We start from the raw sequence: 20787 nt of genomic DNA, 5'->3' as shown, positions 1-20787 counted from the left end.
TTTTACAGTGAAACAGCTGCAGTCCATATGCATGTCCAACCCCTGTATTCTTAGCTTCGTATTCAACTTTTCCAAAAATCCATGGCAACGTGCTAACGGGGATTTTTTCGTTCTTTGACATAAATTATAAAACATGAATCTAAGTGCTGAAGCATGATTTACATGGACATGTAGCTCGTAATAATTGCTACAGTTAAAGTTACATATAAAGCAAGCGTGTTTTTCCAGTAACACATGTAAACCACTGCTACTAATTTCTTATACGAATCAAATTTTTAATTTTTGGCCGTAAGTTGACTTACTTATCTGGCCCGGTTATATACAGCACAGAAAGCAACCGAAAAATAAATTTTCGCAAACACGGGGACGTTTCAACGTTGGACCGACAGCGCTTGCCGACCGTGACCATGCCCACCACTGCTGACGTCAGTACGACCACTACATGCTTGCTATCTTGGTAAATATAACCGACACATATCATTATATTTTGTTAATAGTGGGAACGTTTTTCTCACGTTAGATGTAATTATAAGGGGCTAGGTTGTGCGAATCGTATTGATGCAAAATATGAAATCTTTTTGCGAGTTTTGTTTTTTTTTTTTAATTAATAAACAGTGAAGAACGTTTGAATAATGTTCTACCAAGGAGTTATCTCCTTGGTTCTACTAACCTTTGCTGATGACTCTGTTTTTTAACTTCAAAGTCCAAGAGCGACTCAAATTACAATCATGATACGCCGATAGCACGGCTGGATAGAAAGATATTCTGACATGACCTTAAAGACAAAAACAAAGCCGAAATGTGATTAAATCAGATAAACGTAATTGTGATCAGATAGCGGGAAGAACTTGCACTGATTGACCAAAAATAAATCCAGAATCTCTCCCAAATGGAAATACTGATCGGTGACGGATATGTAAGACAAAATCCTACAATTCTGTCCTCATTGTATTAACTCGCATATTTTGACACCTTTATGATAAGGAACCTTAAGTATAGTGTCCAGGTTGCTATGAAAAATGTGTGTATCATCTTACTCTTGGTTATCACACACCCCACCCACCCCACTACTTTCTTTAAAATTATAGAAAAGAATAAGCGTAATACATTTACATTAAAATATAATGAAACGACATCCTACAATACGTTTGAAATTTTCGGCTCTATTATTTTTATCGCTTTCTGGCTCTCTAAGACTACTTCAAATATCCCTGGAAAGAATGCCTACAGTGATGTCATCGTATTGGGCGCCATCGTATCGGGCTTAGAACTACAACCCATGCCGTCACTGTAGCTTGAATAATTTGTTATGAAGTCATGAACCCCTAATCACAATTGATGTTTCATTGAACCAAGTATTTTTTTTGTCTTATTAACGATAAAAAATCTGAACGCATGCGGGCATTTTAAGATATTAAAAGCCATGGATTTTTTGTACGTTGTTCAATAATGTCATAGTTAAATTGATCACCCCGAAACCGTCAAATGGTGTTTGTATGATATGACGCCATCGGTACAATAGCATTAATTTGGAATGGAATTAAGTCAGCGAACACTTCATCCAAAACATATACATCGGTTTGTACATGTAAAGACAGTACGGTAAGTTATGAGTTTTTGTCTAACATGGAGTCCTTAATTAAAGGGCGACGCCATGGGATTAACCTGCCGAAATGGATTTTCCACGGGAAAATAAGCAATTTTCTCGTACTCACTAATCATTTATTTATCCTTTTTGGCACTTGGATTCGACCCTTAATTAAATTTTAAAAAGTTGATTTAGTTTAAAATGGCTGGACAGTCATTATAACGACCATCTTCCTAAGCTCCGATGGAAGTAGGCCTATCAACTTTAGGTACACTCTCAAGAAAAAATATTTAAGGGGGTGCATGATTTCATTTCAAGGTACACATGTAAGGTTTTGGGAGAAGCTGCATGTGGATGGCAAAAATAAGCATTTTCAAACCCATGAAGTGTAGGGCCTACCTTCATACTCAAATAGGCGGGCTATAAATGCAAATAATACGAAATTCTGAGCAAAAGCACTCGATTTTATCTTTTTATTTATATTCAGCATCAAAATTAATTGTCACTGCATGGTTTCTATCTTTCACAAGCAGGCCTACTCTGGACAGGTTATCGCGTTAACATGTAGTTTATCAATTTTGATTTTGATTAATTATAAAGCTGCTGTATCTCCTAATAGGCCTATATAACAATAAAATATTGGCATCAGTGCAGCTTTAGGGGTAGGCCTATGTCAGGGAGGGTCCTGACCTCCCCCATTTCGATTTCTGAAAAAAAAAGTCACACCAATTAATGGTACCAACATTTTTCGGGGGACCGCCAAACCCCACGCCAAGAGGGGGGGGGGGGGTCGGCTTCCCATTCGCGGCTTGTCATTCCCAAAAACCAGACCCCTTTCAAACAATCCTGGGCTGTTAATTTTAGTAGACGGGGGAATTATTGGTTTCTTTTCGTGCTTGACGGATTATAAAGTGTTGCATGAAACAAAAAATAATGATATCATATATGACTGGGGAAAAGTACCAGCCATGAAAACAGAAACAGTAGCTATTTTTGGAAATGTGTAATCCGGGAATTTCCCAGGGATTGTTAACTGGTTTGAACTGGAAACGAGTCTCCCAGTGATAAAAAAGTCAAAACCAAAATATAACACGATGAACTGAGAGCATTAACGCGAATTTATTCCTACAGGCATGAAAAACCCTTGATAATGCCAGAGACAACAAATGGACAAAGTGAAAAGCAAAACATGTTTACTGTCATTTCTGGTGTATAGATGGCGCCACTGTCTTATTCATGTGTGACATCAGTAGCAACAAAAATAACAACACCTTTGTGTATTCTTTCTGATATTTGGATAACATATTTGGATATAAACGTATAGTTTCTCTTTTGACACTAACTAGATGCTCCAACTTCATAAAAAAGTTGCATGCACGAGCGCATACTTGTCTTGCCTTAAGGTGACCTACTTATCAGGTCGCCATTTTGGAATAAGTGGGAATCTAGTTTGAACTAGCTGAGAAAAAAGGGGAATTCCGTGCAGAGACTGAATCATAAGGGATATAAAATATGTAAAAGCGATAACATAGCATAGAAAAGCAATAAGGTAAAGTGTCTTTTCTGTAGGACCGTGTCTTATGGTAAAAGTGGCTTATTTCACTTTTGTCTACTTCCCGCGCATGTGACCAGTAGTGTGCCAATTTTTTAAAATATCTAAGTTAATCTTTGTTTCATTTTTGATACTGTGGTGCATTGGAACATATTGCATTGAACTTGACACTTATTTGATGCCAAATCTTTAGGCACTACTATCGGATAGATAACGAGTGATAAAAAAAAACACGTTGTAAAGGTACGTTCTACTTCCAGATTCTAAATTTTATTGACATTTTATTTGTGGAAGATGAAAATTTTATTTTGTTCTCTGTATGTTCGCAGTAATTCCCCCACATATGTACTATATACAGCTGTAATAAAATTTTAATGTGTACTTTTTTACAGGTCATTTATTCCAGGACGTAGCGTAGAAATAAAGACAAAGTGGAAGAAACTGACGTGAAAAATCTGCTAGTACAGAAGAAGTGAAATCTGTCACCATAAACCATGTTTGGTGCAAACAAACCATTTGGTTTTGGTGGTGGCACTGGAAGTGAGTAACTTTTTAATTTTCATGTATTTAAAGTAGAATAAATGTATTTGCTATAACCCATTTACTTTTATAAGGCATATATTTATATGTGTATTTATTTTTTTAATAAGAGTAAACTGGTAAAACTATACAGCAAAGTTTCTGTCTTTACAGTGCCATGTATTTATGTCTATTTACCCAGAGTCTGATGAATAATGTTTTGCTTTTTACTTGAATTTTCAGCATCATTTGGGGCCTCAACACCATTTGGGGGAGGTGAGTGATTGTTTACTATGACTAGAATAATGTAACATGTTGATATAAATTAAATGTAAATTATCATATTTGAAAATAAATTTTGAAACTTAATAATTCAGATACAAAATAAATAAATAAATTTATTTTTCACGTTAACTTACATATAGTTTAGATATCAAAGTAATATGTACAAATATGTCACAAGTTTATGAACCCTGATATTATGTTTTCCTATCAAATTGCGCTGTCTAAAGGTACAACTAGTACTTTTGGTGCAAAACCCACAGGTACTGCTACCACATTTGGGACACCAGCCTTTGGAAGCCAGACTCCAGCCTCAGGGGGGCTATTTGGGGGCAATGCCAACACACAGCAAACTGGGGGACTGTTTGGAGGGACATCTTTCTCCTCTGCAGGAGGATCTGGTGGGTTTTGTAGGTATACTTTTTCCTGTTTGATCATGTAGGGATATCAGTGATGCATTTACAGATGGACCTGCTAGATTCAGGAAATTGGATAACTTGTAACATTTGAAAGTATTTTCCATTTTTTGAAAGAATTTTAATAAAAAAATTTTAAATAATAACTGATGTCGAATTTCTTTAAACAAAGATGATTTGTAATATGACTTATATATTTAGTGTCTTCATAATGCTATTAATTGTGTAATGTATTAATGCAGTTTGTAGCTGTTGCAGATCATGACCTTAGTTCTAAAATTTTCTTTGAAGGGAGGGGAAAGTGAATGAGTTACAACTGCATGTCTCTTATTTTGTTTTTCCAGCATTTGGCAGTCAGCCTACAACACAGACCACCAGTTTGTTTGCCAGTTCTAGCACTGGTGGAGGAGGGTTATTTGCCACACCATCAACCAGCTCAGCCTTTGGAGCCAAGACACCGGGGTTTGGAGTGGGAAGTAAGTTGATCACCCTCTCACAATTTGTCTTGTCATCTTATATAAGTTGTTGTTGTTGTTGCTGTCATTCTAAAAATGACAAGTTGGACTAAAGTTTTTGTTTTATTTAAATAAAATCTGTTCTTTTTTTGAAGGAATTTTTTTCTCTCAGCCTGGTTAATGTGATTGCAACCAAGTGTCAGTTTTTTTTTTTTTTTTCATTTTGTGGGTAGTAAATGTTTGTGAGCAAATGGAGTAAACTTCAAACAAATATGGGCTCTATCTATATCTAAAGTTTGGCTTGGTTTGTTGGCATATGTTTCAACCATTTGGTATCAAGTACTAAATGAATGCTACCTGTAAAGTACTGCCATAACCACACACTTGTGATGAACACAGTATGCAAGGTCAAACTGTCCATTTTAGATACCAGTTTTGGTGGCACTTCCACAGGCACCAGTCTGTTTGGCAGCACCACCCAAACCTCCACAGGCACCTTGCCATTTGGTACCACAGGCACCACTGGGGGCAGCAGTCTCTTTGGAGGAGGTGCAGGTAGGTTCTGATTAGGTTATAATGCAGAGGAAGGTGGAGGTAGGTTCTGATTAGGTTATATAATGCAGGGGGAGGTGGAGGTAGGTTTTGATTAAGGTATAATGCAGGGGGAGGTGCAGGTAGGTTTTGATTAGGTTATAATGCAGGGGGAGGTACAGGTAAGTTTTGATTAGGTGATAATGCAGGTGGAAGGTGCAGGAAGGTTCTGATTAGGTTATAATATGGGGGAAGGTGCAGGTAGGTTCTTATTAGGTTATAATGAAGGAAGAGGTGGAGGTAGGTTCTGATTAGGTTATAATGCATGGGGAGGTGCAGATAGGTTTTGATTAGGTTATAATGCGGGGGGAAGGTGCAGGTAGGTTCTTATTAGGTTATGATGCAGGGGGTGCAGGTAGGTTCCGATTAGGTTATAATGCAGGGGGAGGTGCAGGTAGGTTTTGATTAGATTATAATGCAGAGGTGGTGGGGGTGGAGGTAGGTTTTAATTAGGTTTTAATGCAGGGGGGTGGAGGTAGGTTTTGATTAGGTTATAATGCAGGGGGAGTAGCAGGTAGATTTTGATTAGGTTATAATGTGGGGGGAGGTGCAGGTAGGTTTTGATTAGGTTATAATTGGGGGGGGAGGTGCAGGTAGGTTTAATTAGGTTATAATGTGGGGGAGGTGCAGGTAGGTTTTGATTAGGTTATAATGTGAGGGGGAGGTGCAGGTAGGTTTTAGTTAGGTTATAATGCGGGTGAGGTGCAGGTAGGTTGTAATTAGGTAGTGATGCAGGGTTCTGATCAATTACTTGACATGTAGCTATGCAAGGGAATTGGCCACTGGTGATTACTCAGACCTACTTGAGATGATTGGTGTTATGTATGTATTCTTTATGTTAATCTAAGACTATCTCTCCATGCCCCACTTGGTGATGGATATCTATAAAAATAGATGAATTATTGATTAAAAAAAGACTTTGCTGCACCCTTAATGGTTAGTAGGATTTTCATTATGAATACATATAAACCACGCACTTGTACTGATGCAAGTGTAGATTTTAACAATGTCATCCAAAGCATAATTGGTGACTTGTGATACAGCACATATAATATGTTTCTATTTCAGCCACAGCGTTTGGCACTGCACAAACTGGCACCACAGTGAAATTCAACCCACTGCCAGGCAGTGATAACATGTTGAAAAATGGCGTCTCACAGACTATCAACACAAAGCATCAGTGCATCACGGCCATGAAGGAGTATGAGAGTAAGAGTTTAGAGGTGAGGAGAAAGCTGCATTTAAGACAATCAACAATTTCTTGTCTATCAAGGCTTAAATAGTTTTGGGTAATATATGTAAGCATTATGTTTATTTATTGGGTTTCAGAATGGTTATAAACCATTCTGAAACCCAATAAATAAACATAATGCTACATCAATTATGTTTAAGACATAAGATTTCAAAGAAATCTCCCATATCAAATACTGATTAAGAAGCTGTTTCAAACAATTTGGCATCTGAATGTACAAAAGAAAATAATAACTTGATTTTCTTTAATGCAGGAACTTCGCATGGAAGATTACGCAGCCAATCGTAAAGGTCCCCAGCAGGGGGCGACAGCTGGGACGGGTCTGTTTGGTAATACACAGACTGGACAGACATCGGCTTTTGGGTTTGGACAGCCTCAGCAGCAACAACAACAGCAACAACAGACAACTGGAGGATTTGGAAGTGGTAAGTGTATGTATATTTCTAATTCAGTTCTTTGACTTTTGGTGGTTTATTTTCTTTTAATCAGTTGGTTTCAAGTTATTTATTATTTTATTTTTATTTATCTTTTTTTTTTTGGGGGGGGGGGGGACAAAGCTGATTGCTTTCAGTTTTTAATCAAAATCTTTTTCATTAGCAATTTGTAAATTTGTTACATTTCGATGTGAACCCAGAATATTTTTGTGATTTATAATGTTTGAGTTAGAGTCAGATACAGATATGGTTAATTATCAAATTCATTATGTGTTTATAATAGTGTTCTTTAGCATAATTTTAAGATTGTAGCATAAGCAATTATAGTGAGATTTTTTTTTCTGATTTCCTAGCATTTGGCAACACTTCTACCGGTTTATTTGGTCAACAGCAGAACACTGGTGGCAGCAGCTTGTTTGGTCAGACCAAACCTACATTTGGAACTGCTACTACCACTGCAGCTAGTACAGGGTTTGGAACAGGTTTTGGAACCACCAGTACAGGAGGTGGGACATCTCTGTTTGGACAGCAACAGAGCAAGGTAAGCTAAGTGTTCACAACTCCAGCCTGTCTGGTGAATAAGGCTGCATTCACATTGAGTCCGCCATATTTAGGTCATGGCTTTGTAGAGCCATGGCTCAACTCGATGTGAATGCGGCCTTAGATGTTTTGACTTAAAATGTATATGGTGGAACTTTATAATTGTAGAAATAGACAGGTTTTTTTATCAGTATGGATTTTTTCTCTAATTGACCAGCTGGGAGGATGTCTGATTCTCTTTTTAACTGAATGGTAAAAATATTTAGGGTAATATCAGAAAATATGATAACACTTTGTAAACAATAATGGCTGTTATGTTTTTAAAAACGTCTTTAAAGCACAACTGAAAGCAACCAAGGGCAACTATCTATCCCCTGCAAACTTGTAGCATTAAGATTCTGACTCCAAATACTTTCTATAATCCACTATATTCACAGAAAGTTTTTTTTCTTCCAACATTTTAGCCACTGTTTGGCAACACAACCACCTCTCAGGCCGGTGGAATATTTGGCCAGACATCCACCGCTTCAACAGGATTTGGCACTGGCGGGTTTGGCACCAGTACAGGATTTAACAGCACACAGACTGGGGTAAGTGATTAGATATTTCTGCCTGGGTCCTGATAAAATGTAATGTTTGCATTGTGTATATATGCCCATTTGTATCCGTATCTGTATGTGTCATTGTACAAACAAATTAGTTTTGTTTTCCCTTATGAAGAAATGATAGAGAAATATTTTATGCAAGAAGATTTTATTACCTAAAAAAAGGTTTTCCCTTTGCCACCGGGGGTGTTTGAAATGCCGTTCAGTCAAATTCTGTTAATGCATTAAATTTCCTTTGTATGCATCTTTAATATTGATTAAATTTTTATTTTAGGGTCTTTTTGGCCAGAAACCTCTGGGTTTTGGTACAACCAGTACAGCCACCACAAACACTGGGACAACATTTGGCTTTGGACAAACCAACAGCAGTCTCTTTGCCAAGCCTACAACAAGCACTGGGTTTGGCTTTGGGCAGTCCACTGGCTTCAGTGAGTATAGTTATGTAGGCTTGGAGATTGAATTGTTTAGCTGTGACCTTAACATTTTGTTTTGAGATTCAGTGAGAGTTTTCAATGTACACCTTAATTATCTATATAACTTGTACTTTCCTATTCCCATTTGTGAACTTTATTTAAATGTCACATTGTCATTTGCGTGATAATTATTAGCGGGTACTTTACAGTCTTCTTTTTAACCACGATCTCTCTATGGAGAATCTAACTCGTATTTAGAAAGCTTCTTGTGTCTTATATTGGAGTTAAGTGAAAATACACTTAAGTAATAACCATGTAGTCCTAGGCTATGATCATATTAAAACGATTACTTCAAGCAACAGCACTTGAAGGCAGCCATCAGGTCATAAAACTGAATTGGTTGATACCAGTTAAATGCATTTTTCCTACTATTCAGATGCCAACACGGGCAGCACACTGTTTGGCAACAAGCCAGCTGGGTTTGGCGCTGCGTCCACTGGGTTTGGGAACGCGCTGGGAGGCCTTTCCACGGGAACCAGCTTTAACTTTAACGCCGCTGATAACAAGCCGGCCTTTGGCACTGGTCTGAACCTTGGAGGTAATGGACAGAAAGAAGAGATGAATTTAAGACTTCATTCACAACAGTGGACTTACTAGTCTGAGGATCAAATGTGGTGACTCACTTACATGCTTGCTGTCAAATCTCTTAATTTCACGCGGGACTGGGGGGGGGGGGGGGGGGATTGTGCCACAAGCATTCAAGTGGGTAGGCCATATTTGATCTGCGGACTAAATACGCAGTTGTAAATGTGGTCTAAGTCTCAGTGGCAAATTAAAGGATGTCGATTAAATTGTACCATTGATTTGAGAATGACAGTTTTTATTTGAATAGGAAAAAATTGAAGTGTACTACTTAAGCTGTGATTTTGTTGTTTTTCCAAAAGTAAGTAAGAAAACTGTTTGTAATTGCCTAGCATTGCTTAGATTGTGTGTATATTTTCAGGCTTTGGCCAGACGGGTGGTCTGGGGGCTACCACAACACTGTCCACAGCTGGAGCCACACTGGGAAGGTATGTCCACCTCTGTGTGTTTGTATGTGGGTGTGTGTCTTCCATTCATTTGATTTAGGTAAAGGTTTCAGGGGGAAAGATGACAATAATGTTATATGGTGTGTTTAATTACAGCTGTCAGAGTCTATGGATTTATGGGGCAAACACTGTTGAGTATGTAATTAGGCTCATGCTGTTTATGATATACAGTACTTAATAATAATCTAAACTGGGTTTATAGGGCAAATACTGTTAAATGTGTAATTGAGCTAACTTTTAAGACATTTTCACAGGGAATTTTGAAATTTTGCCTTGTGCTTGTGGAAATGAGAAATCAGTGATGAATTGTTTGGATCAATTGATGTGAGGTTAACTTTTCATCAAATGCATCATATACATGAAAATAAATCTCATTGAAAAAAAGAAAAAGAAAATTAGTGTGTGCAAATAATTCTGGGTTTCTTTACAACAATAACATTTCCATAACAAAGTGAATAACCAAGTATTTTCAACATTACATTTTCAATATTTGATGAAACTGCGACTTCATTTGGACTTATTATTAGCTCTGTTCTTTTCTCCTCACATAGTAATACAGATGCAGCTATTCTGGCTGCTCAGCAGGCACAGATACAACAGCAGTTGATGGCACTGGCAAGTGCCCCGTATGGAGATTCTCCACTTTTCCGAAATCTGAAACTGGTAAGTAATTATGAACAAAATCTGTACCTAGTAATGTGCTGTACAGAATCCCTGGATGTGTTTTCTCATTAATATTAAGAATTTTGTGGTGAGAAAATTTTGTTTAACATTTCTGTAATTAAGTAATATTTATATCTATGCATAATTTTAGATTTAAATGAAAAATGTTGACAGTGAGCTCTGCGTCAAGATAAACTTTAAAGTAATGCTTATACTTTGAAATTTTCACCCACAGGATCCTTCAAAGAGGGAAGATATGAAGCCGACCAACCCCCTGGCCCAGAAGGCAGCTCTGAACACCTCTTCACAGTACAAAGTTAGCTCCAGACCTTCAGCAAAGATCAAACCCAAACCACTGCATTCTTTGGTCAACGGAAAGGTAGGGCTTGGTTTATGAAAACATTTAGTTATTCAGTTGGAAATATAGTTTTTACCTTCTAGATTGATTACTGTAATCACACCGTATTCTGTTGCTTTCTCCAGAAAGAGAAGTGGTTGAAATGGACTCTTTAAAGTCCAACAATAGATATAGAATGCATTAAAAAAATATTATACCCGTAGGTCTAGCTGGTAGAGTTCAATTGCTCTTGACTTGGGAGGACAGAAAGATTTTATATAATATATGTGGAATCTCCAGAGGAAGACCAACTTCAATACATTTTAATGCGCTTAACGATGCATTAAAAAAAGCATGAAAATTATTTGAATTCAGAGATTTTTGTTGGTAACTCAAACTTGATAATGGCTTTGATTTGGCAGGCCTTAAAGAAATTTAATATCAAAAGCTATATACCCAATACTCATTTCAATTTGATAAAGAACTATGCATGTATTATTATTATTTTTTCAGGCTCAGCTGTTTGATGGACTGGAGGAGGAAGATTGCACATTTGGCAATGACACATTTGTACCCAGGCGCAGCGTGAAGAAGTTGGTCATCAAGAACAACAGGAATGGATCAAGTCCACCGAGTCGTTCTTCCTCTCAGATAGAGGGGGACCTAGAGCAGACTTCTCCATTCAGACTGGGGGGTGCGAGGAATGGGCTAAGGTGCGTGTTGAGTATCAGTTATGGTTTTGATCATTTTAAGATTTTTTGATTTATTATTGATTCTTTATTAATTAATTAATTAATTAATTAATTAATTAATTAATTTATTTATTTATTTATTTATTTATTTTGGCAAGATTTGCTGCGAGTATTTGAAACTTTTCTAAATGCTTTAAATGATTTGAAGAAAATGAGCACTGCTTAATTATTTTTGCAAATTTTCCATTGGTTTTCTTAAGAACTTGAATGGCAATTTAAATAGCAATATTTTGTTTTTTCCAGCCTCCAGGATGAGCAAACCCCAACGCCCTCTGTCATTAAAAATAGCCAGCCAATAACCCAGCAGATGAAGAACGTCAATGGTGACACCCCAGGACCTCGTCCAAGCCTGGACGACTCCATTGCAGCACTGAATGCCAAGAATACAGCCAAAAGTGCTGAAGCCATGAAGAGAGACGTGGAATCGGGCGGAGAGAGCGAGGAGGAGGAAGACAGTGAGGTGAGCGACTAATGCTTTCTCCTCATCCAGTTAGCATGCCCTGCTTTTAATTTTTTTTCCTTTATCTCCAAAATAAAAATAGTTAATTTTGATGATGAATTCATTAATGAATAATAAGTAAAAAAATAAAGAAAAAAAAAGAAAACTTCACAAAAACAACATCTTCACGTAATAGTTACTTTTGCTGCAATTGCTTAATGTGTTGTTAATGATGTCTTTTATCTACAAAAACTTCCATTGTACTCACGACTTGTACCACAGTTAGAATCATGCAGCTTTAGAAATAAATTTCAGATGTTCAGTTTTTAGAATTATAATCAGTTTTGTGATCCATCTCTCAATCTAATTCCCAGGATGACTCTGAGCCCCCTCCCCACCCAGCAGGGATAGTGCTCCATCGCCCTGGCTACTACACAGTGCCCTCCCTGGAGGAACTGGCCACTATGGTGGACGGGGAGGGGAGATGTGTGGTGGAAGACTTCACCATAGGTAGAGAGGGATATGGTAGTGTTTTCTTCCCAGGGGAAACTGATGTGGCCAATATGAACTTGGATGAAATAGGTGAGTGGTTTGGGAGTGGTGATCTTTTTGAATGAAAGTTGTTTAAAATTTTGTAAAAAAAATGTGCTGTGTAGTGGTGGATATATTCTTCTTTAAAATGCCCAGAATAGTTAAGAGTATAGTTTGAAATAGATGTACAGGAGACTCGGACAAGCATTAAAAACTGTTAAAACTTTCAAAATAATTTAGTTTATTCCCAAATATGGTAATCTGCATATGTTTGTGTTGTTTTTTTTCCCAAAAAGTTGATATCAAAATCTATGTAGCAGTATAATAATGCTATGCTCTGGAATGATCTCGCCTTATGTAAAACTTTTTCTATACTCCTATTGCTTCTCTGTTTTCAGTTTTTTTCCGTCGTAAAGAGGTGACTGTGTATCCAGATGACGATGACAAGCCCCCTGTGGGAGAGGGGCTGAATAAGAAGGCTGAAGTCACACTGGACTGTGTGTGGCCAGTGGACAAGAGTGACCACTCTCCAGTGAAGGTAACCGATACTGATATCTCTGCTATTTCTAATACATATGGAAAAAAATGTCTGGAAGAAATACCTGAGTAAAACCCTGATTGATTCTTGGGTTTCTTTATGAAAAAGATAGATGAAGATTTGGTTTTGCCTTTTAAGAGTTTGTGAAAATCAGTTTGCTAGATTGCAAAATAAGAAAAAGTATACTTTTTCAAATGGCTATTTGAACTAGGCATATTTGCCTGTACAAAAATTTAAAGACTCTGTTGTCTTTTTTCTCTAGAGTCCTGACAGACTGAAGATCATGAACTATGAGCGCAAGCTGGAGATATCGACTGCAAAAATAGGTGCCAAGTTTATAGAGTATAGACCTGAGACTGGGTCCTGGGTGTTTGAGGTATGCTTTAATTTTCAAATGAAAAAAGAGGAGGGGGGTTTACTGTACTATAAATGTCAAAGCCTAAGGAAGCATGGTTGGCTTTTGGAGAAATGGTATGATTATTATGTAAATATATAATTGAAAACTGTGCTTTAATTGTAAAATGAAAAAAAATAAGGGGGGGGGGCATAACTACAAAAAATTATATAGCATAGGAGTCTATGTATAATGTAATGAAGAAAAAAAGATCAAATTTTTCAATTGGTGTAGCTGAAAACACTGCTGCAGGATATCAAGTCTTGTCTGATGAAGTAGGAGGTAAAAGTTAATTACCTCAAACCTTTATCAATAACCACTCTATATTATTCATACAAAATTCTTCGTTTTAGGTGAAGCACTTCTCAAAGTATGGCCTCCTTGAGGAATCTGATGATGAAGACATGGTGACAGCAGACAAGAAACAGCTGGAGCTCTTGAAGGAACAGCAGGAGCAGCAGCTTAAAGTACAGGTACGCAGTAGCAGAGTATACAATGGAGTGACTGGTGGGAACGTGCTAGTAGAATATTCTAGTAGAAATGAAGAAGGACAGTTTGCTCAAGTTGCATTGGAGTGGCTCTAAACCGGTTATTCCTCTTGTTTATTACTAATACGTAAAAGCAGCCTTGCTTCATTTGGGTACCCAAACAAACTTTTGGACACAAAACTTTCATTGTAAATTTGATTTAAAAAGTCCAACTCCAACGACTTGTCCACCCCTTCACATGACATATGACCGATTTAGAGCCTAAGTAAATGAAAAACATTTTTCATTCCAAAGGAATTGTTTTAGTTGAATGCTGAAAATGTTGGTAACAGGAGGTGGAGGCAGATCAGGTGACCTTGACAGAGATGGAGAGGAGAGGTCAAGGTCACATGTGTACAGCCAGAGTCGCTATACTCAAGTCATCTCACTTTTTATTTCAGAATTGATTGTAACTGCTGATGTACCGTATACATTACTCTGTTGCCTTCCCCATGGCCAGGGTCTTGTATTGGACATGGCTGAATAAATAAACCTTCGCCATAGGGTTAACATTTCTGATACATGGATTCCAAGGATGCGTTTGCCATTGATGAAACTGTCTGATGCTGAATTTGTGCATTTTCACAGGAGTTGAAAGATGTGATAGGATAAAAAAAACTGATTAAATGTGATGATTGGGAGTGCAATGTTTGTACTAAAATTCTTGTGAAAATATGTTAATAACTATTGATGAAATGTGAAATGTTTTGTGATGGAGCAGTGGTGTGAAAGAAGGTGGTGGGTTGTATGTATTATATTGTATCATTATCATGTAGCACAGACCTTAGACACACTTGCATGTGTGTGTATGTGCACACGCACACACTCGGACACAGACAGTACTACAAGCATGAAGGAATAAAGAGAAGGTACAATGCACTTTTTATGTCATAATTTGTAATATAAAATTTTATTATAGTATTGAAGAGGTGGAGTGAACATTTTAATGTTTGAGTTTGCTTTGGTTAATTACTGTTATTATATAGTTACTCATATAATATGTTAATATTGCTACATATATTGTAAAGTTCATTTGCAATTTGAAGATATGACTAGTAATTTAGAGTATTTAAGTGTGGCGATTTGTAAAATTGCTTCTATGAAGTAACCTAAACTAGAGATTTTGACTTGGAAGTTAAAGATAAAAAAATAAAAATGTAGCCTATTATGTTAAAGTAAAAGATTATACTCGAAAGCAGTTGTAAAATGCATATATGTATATATACAAACATGTACAGTATCTTATTTTAATTAAAAAATTATAGATTTTGCATGCTGTTTTTAGATTTAGCATTATACTTGTATCAGAGTTGCCAATATTTTAGTGAGATATTTTATTTTACTGTGAAATGATAGATTGTAATAAGATAAACAATTAACCTAAAGAAATAAGACCAACTGAAGAGGAAATTAAACTTTAGTACAGAAATGTTCTTGGGCAGGTCTTTTGGATTGTTTTAAGGCTTGTAAGCCATGAAACAGAAAAGTAACATAAAACTGACACAATATGATCTGATATCAGTGTCATCCTTGACTATTTGAAATAATGGTGTGATATGCTTAGCTCACATTGCAGAATTTAAATTCTTTGGGAAATCTTTCAGCTTTGTACCATAATTATGTGCAATAAACTATTTCTGTGATCAAATTGGAAATTTTTCTCTGCTTGACCAATAAAGGTGTTTGAAAATTGAATCACTGTTTGTGCTTTATATTAAGTTTAATCAGTAGGTATGGATGAACCAGTGTGCTGAGGATTTAAGTGAACTATGAAAATGGCTGTTTTTAAACTATGTGATAGTGCTTGTATTTGAAAAATCTTGTGAGAGAATGTGAATTTGTCAAATTTTTACGTAAGGGGTCGTTAGTGATATTGTTTGAAAAAGGTGAAAAGAAAAGTGCATTTTGGGTATGGTTGGAAAAACCTTTTTCTTTTCCTTTCAGAAGCAACACATTCATTTGCAAGAGTTAAAATCAAAACAGCAGTTTCGAAATGAAGAGCAAGATTTTATTTCATTGGATGCAAACAGAAGACCAATGAGAGAAGAGGATGATGACGACGATGATGTAATGGCCGACATCACGCATGAAAAGTTTCCAGATGATTTGGGTGATGAGATGGATGGTGGGTGCTATTACTTGGATCTGTTTTTACACTTTGATAAGACTTTAAAAATAATTATTTGACAAGAACATGGTAGGGACAATTTTAACCATTGATTATGTCCTTTTAATGTTTCAAAGAAATAAACTACAGTTTGTTAATTATGATGTCATTCAATTGCAAAACCATGGAAAAAAGCTTTGAGATGTCAGTCATTGTTGTTTTGAACCATTTGCTTTATAATTCAGCAAGCTTTCTGCCATGATGTCAGACATTGATCTTTAAAAATTTGCACATTTATCAGTTCTATGCTATCTATTTTATAATTCCTCTGGCAGTCTTGTGTTGGACTCCTATTTGTGTGGAAGTAATGTCTGACACAAGCTAATACTTTATTTTCCTTGATGGCTTTATATATGATCTGGATTTGAGTTTTTGTTTGGTTCATTAAATAATATCAGACATGAGCTTTTTCCACAGAAATGTGAAATTCCACATTTTTTAATTCAATTCTGATGGTTCCTGAGATTTGTCAAGATCTACAATAAAAAGTGGTTAAGAGGTTTTTTTAAAAAAAAATCTAGGCTCATGACTGTAATATGAAACACAACAGTCACAAGAAAACTTAACTACCAAAATTTACCTTTGCCAACATGTTTAAATTTAGAGCGAGAAGATGAGTCAATGGATGGAGAGGTGATGGAGGCCCCATCATCGCACCGCCTGGCCACCAGCCTGGGAGTGGATGCCAGGAGCATGCAGGTTATGAAGGCCTCCTTCTTCATGGATGAGGAAGAGAGGGATGGAGGGGTACCTGGTATGTGTTTAGAAGTATTCCTAAGAAATTGCATAAATGCTTTTTGAAAGCATTGAAAATTGATAAGAATTTGGAACAGTTTTCAGAATATTTTCTCATACATTCAATTTAATTATTTTCTTATCATTTAGCATTTAGTAAAAGTACTGTTTATTAGGAACTTTTTTTATTAGGAACTTTTTTTTATTTTAAAGGGCATGCACATCTTTTTTTCTCAGTAGCTTGTTTCACTGATGTAAAAATGATAAACAGATGTAAAAATAAAATGAAAACTCAAATATGCAAAGTTTGGCAAAGCAGATGTGCAGCTTATAGTGTCATTTTCTATATACATAGTTTAATTTTCAGCTTCCCCAAGTCAGTTCCCAGGTCTTCTTAAACGTGAAGGCGGTCGTGACACCAGGACACCCTCACCACTGTTCAGACAAAAGGAAGGCAAAGGTCTTCTTGGGGCATCTGTATATGAACCTAGACCACAGAGCCCCCTGGTGACTGGGGATAAGGTGCAGCAGATGAGATCTGGTCAGTTCAGGATATTTTGTTTTTAACCAGTTACCAAATAAAGCATTTTAGATAGTTTACCAATGTTTAATTCACAATGCAAAATGTGATTTCAAAAGACTTAAGTTCAGATGTACATGTCTTTCTGATTATTTTAATACTAGTACATAGTGCACTGGGCTCTGTTATACAAGTTTTTGTTTATCCTGAGCAGAATATTCAGAGGGTAGTCATTGTGTGACTTAAATGTTCCCGCTTGTGACTCCTTGTCATTAGGTTTTATGCATATGTTGGAGCCTTTAAACCTTTTGACTTGACAGGAACTGAAGTTGATTTCACGCAATAGAATATTTTATTTTTCTTCAGGTGTGTTCTCCACAAAAGTTCTCCCATCAAAACCCAGTAAAAGCCTAATGGAGACCAGTGCACCAGAGCACCTGCTTATTCCCAGCGGAATGCCCCAGCAGGAGCCTGTAAGGAAAGTTGTCGGGTCACGGATCCAGCGCGCCCTGCCTGCTTTCCATGAGTCAGTCCTATACAACAAGCAGCACCTGATTATGGATGCTGGGTTAGTAATGGGGAGAGGATGCAGGGTGGGTTGGGCTCCAAATGGCGTGCTGGTGCACTGTGGGACCCCAGTGTTACAGCAGAGGCAAGGTATGTATTTTAATAATCTGTACCAATATTAAAGTCTCTCTCTTGTAGAGAATCTTGCACCTTGAAAATGAAAAATGGCTTCATGTATCAGAATGTGAATGGTTAATTCAAAAGAGAAATAAAGAATCTTGTTAGAGTTAACAAAGAAGTAGATCAGCTGCTGTCAACAGACAAAGTAAACATGACCTTGAACCATCTTCTAAAGTAAGAAAATTATAAATAATGAAAAATGGTCGATAGACTTGAATGAAATTGATAGTAGAGATGCAAATGAAATAGATGGCTAGTAGTTATTCATTTTTGTATGAAAATAAAACAGAACCAAACATTCAAACATTTTTATTTATTTTACAGAGAAGACAAAGGACAAAAGGTTTTCTATCCTCCCAGACAGCAAACCACCAACCTGGCCAGACCAGTCCCCCTTTACTGTAACCTTAGAGAAAGTGAAGGTCACACCATTTGCTTCTGAAATGGACAAAACATTAACAGTACGTGGATCAGTTTTCCTCTTTCTATAGCATTTCATATTGATATGATAATATAGTGAAATTAAAATTAACTGTTATCTTTATTGATGTGTTTTCAGATCATTGTTATAATTGCAAGACATTCTTACTTAGGCCAACCAATCCTGTCTTTTTTGTTAAAGAAGAAAGTTCACACTTTTGAGGAACTAGTTCTTTTTATAGAATTTCTGTACAGGCATTTGTAGTAATTTATAATTTGAGTAAAGGAGATTTAATTGTTCTGACAGTGTAAATAACAAGAGTATGCCATAGGGTTTTTAATTACTTTTGTAAAATCTGTTATTTTCATTCATGATATTTCCCCTATTATTTTATATAGGAAAATCACATCAAATACTTAGAGATTCAGTTGGAGCACTCAGAACATGGCATTGAGAATGGGTGCCCCATCTTTACCCCTAGACTGGGGGTGGAGGCTCTACATAAGTATGCCAAACAGGCAGCATCTGAGAGGGACAGTATAGGTGAGTTATATAATATTGTACCACTCTCCTCTTTTGCAAAAAGCTCTGTACTGTGCTCATCACATTACTCTGCAGTTAAGTACAGTACAATGCAGTGCAGTTCACTCTTTGCATTGCTGCCCTGCACATGACATAATTCGGTACACCAAATACACCACACTTCACTGTATTACAGTCTCCCAGAAGACAACACTGCTGCACCAACATATAAAACGTATGAGCTTAAGTGCAATGAAAGATAGTGGTAAAAACTGTTGTTTTTTTTCAATCAGTTATTATAAACAATGACACAGTAGTTCAAAATGCTTTTATTGTTGTTGTTGCTATTGTTTCAGGTTCTCACCCAGATGCTTATGCTGTACACCACGGCAGTCTGGTCTGGGAGCTGTGTGTGGCTCTCTGGGGAAGACTGGCAGAATTTGGAGAAGATGAAGGTACGAGTTTGTTAATAAACCCTAAATATTGGACAGTGTTCTAGTATATTATCTGAACATCTTTCAGTGGGTGTTTTTCTGAAGTTTTACTGAGTTGAACAAAAGCATGACATGCAGCCCCATAGAGTTTGTAAAAAAAGTGTTTTTGTTCATTTCAGATGTGAAGCCAGATGAGTATGCACACCACATGGCAAGGAGAGAGGCTTTCTCACATTGGTTGGCTAACGCCGCTAGTCAGACAATCAAAAAAGAAATCCAAGATAACAAATTCAAAGTAAGTCCTCTTGTTTTAAGTTATTTTTTTTTAAATTAAAATGAAGTTGTTAAAATATCACTGCCATCTGTTGGCTGGGGATATTCTTTTTAAATTATTCAAAATATTGTTTTCCTTACTAATTCACCACAAATTCATATTTTCAGACGTCAGGTCACCTGGCAGACATTTTCAGCCATCTTAGTGGTCGTCAGATCTCCCAGGCCTGTGCCCTGGCCCAGGAGTCAGGTGACCACAGGCTAGCCCTCCTATTGGGCCAGGCATCTGGCAGTCATGTGACCAGGCAGATGATCAAAAAGCAGTTGAGTGATTGGGAAGAAATGAAGGTGAGACAGTCGTGACAACAAGTATTCTGAAAGAAAAAGAAAAGAAGTAGCTTGGGCGCTGGAATGGATATTTGTTTGGACCTTTTGTTTTCTGAAAGATAAGATTTGTATCTCTTTTGTCTTGAAAGCATTTTCAAAATGAAGGTGACTGCAAATGAGAGTTGTCTTAAATTTGATCAAGTGCATGAAATGGGACTTGAACAGTAAGGATGACAAAACCATCTTTTTGTTGTATTATAACTTTCTTTGCAGCAGAAATAATCGATGCCAATTTATTCTGACTTTTAATATATTTCTTCTAGCTTTTTTTTCATTATCCAGGTATCCTAGTATAAAAAGATAACTATTTCCTATCTGTTCCTTTGGTTTTTCAGGCTGACAAATATATAGAACCAGAGCGTCTCAGAGTTTACAGTACATTAGGAGGCTGCCCAGTGTGGCAGGCCTCTGACTACACTGTCAACTCCTGTGAGGCCTTGGACTGGAAGAGGGCACTGGCAATACATTTATGGTGAGGAAAGCTTAATCTTGAAGGGCTCATTTTATTGTGTTGGTCCACCTTCTCATTGAGTATAAATGAAGTAAAATCATACAATTTGAAATGAAGAATTTCCTCTATTATATAAAGCTAAATTACTGATTTGATGTTGTACTGCGTATTAACTAATTTCTTCCACAAACTTTTTTTGTACTATAGCCTATATTTACCTAGTTCTTTTTTGAGAAGGTAGAAAGGGAGATTTTCTATACAGACATTTGCATTA

General features: G+C 36.8%; 1 protein-coding gene across 4 annotated transcripts in view; it reads left to right on the top strand.

The window, feature by feature from the left end:
* Positions 1-2894: 2894 nt before the first annotated feature.
* The window catches only part of LOC106162899 (nuclear pore complex protein Nup98-Nup96), a 26519-nt gene continuing 8626 nt past the window's right edge, over positions 2895-20787 (top strand). The window contains exons 1-31 of one of the 4 annotated variants that reach the window (XM_087007911.1): positions 2895-3137; positions 3533-3680; positions 3903-3935; positions 4205-4351; positions 4702-4833; positions 5239-5367; positions 6472-6626; positions 6909-7086; positions 7443-7630; positions 8094-8219; positions 8509-8662; positions 9084-9245; positions 9651-9717; positions 10287-10398; positions 10634-10777; positions 11249-11448; positions 11731-11947; positions 12301-12508; positions 12856-12995; positions 13258-13371; positions 13743-13862; positions 15861-16041; positions 16688-16837; positions 17186-17359; positions 17705-17995; positions 18350-18486; positions 18845-18989; positions 19325-19423; positions 19582-19697; positions 19844-20023; positions 20398-20534. In XM_087007911.1, coding sequence (XP_086864037.1) covers positions 3635-3680; positions 3903-3935; positions 4205-4351; positions 4702-4833; positions 5239-5367; positions 6472-6626; positions 6909-7086; positions 7443-7630; positions 8094-8219; positions 8509-8662; positions 9084-9245; positions 9651-9717; positions 10287-10398; positions 10634-10777; positions 11249-11448; positions 11731-11947; positions 12301-12508; positions 12856-12995; positions 13258-13371; positions 13743-13862; positions 15861-16041; positions 16688-16837; positions 17186-17359; positions 17705-17995; positions 18350-18486; positions 18845-18989; positions 19325-19423; positions 19582-19697; positions 19844-20023; positions 20398-20534 — 4382 coding nt within the window. In that variant the 5' untranslated portion in view covers positions 2895-3137; positions 3533-3634. Of the gene's footprint in view, positions 3138-3532; positions 3681-3902; positions 3936-4171; positions 4352-4701; positions 4834-5238; positions 5368-6471; positions 6627-6908; positions 7087-7442; positions 7631-8093; positions 8220-8508; positions 8663-9083; positions 9246-9650; positions 9718-10286; positions 10399-10633; positions 10778-11248; positions 11449-11730; positions 11948-12300; positions 12509-12855; positions 12996-13257; positions 13372-13742; positions 13863-15860; positions 16042-16687; positions 16838-17185; positions 17360-17704; positions 17996-18349; positions 18487-18844; positions 18990-19324; positions 19424-19581; positions 19698-19843; positions 20024-20397; positions 20535-20787 lie in introns of all 4 variants that reach the window. The other 3 variants (XM_087007910.1, XM_087007908.1, XM_087007909.1) reach the window with 3 other exon arrangements.

The sequence above is a fragment of the Lingula anatina genome, chromosome 3 (assembly GCF_051362555.1).
Source record: "Lingula anatina isolate TDL-2025a chromosome 3, LinAna3.0, whole genome shotgun sequence".
In the NCBI taxonomy this organism is placed as follows: Eukaryota; Metazoa; Brachiopoda; class Lingulata; order Lingulida; family Lingulidae; genus Lingula; species Lingula anatina.
Note: the sequence above shows the minus strand (reverse complement) of the source record. Positions and strands in the feature narration are given on the sequence as shown.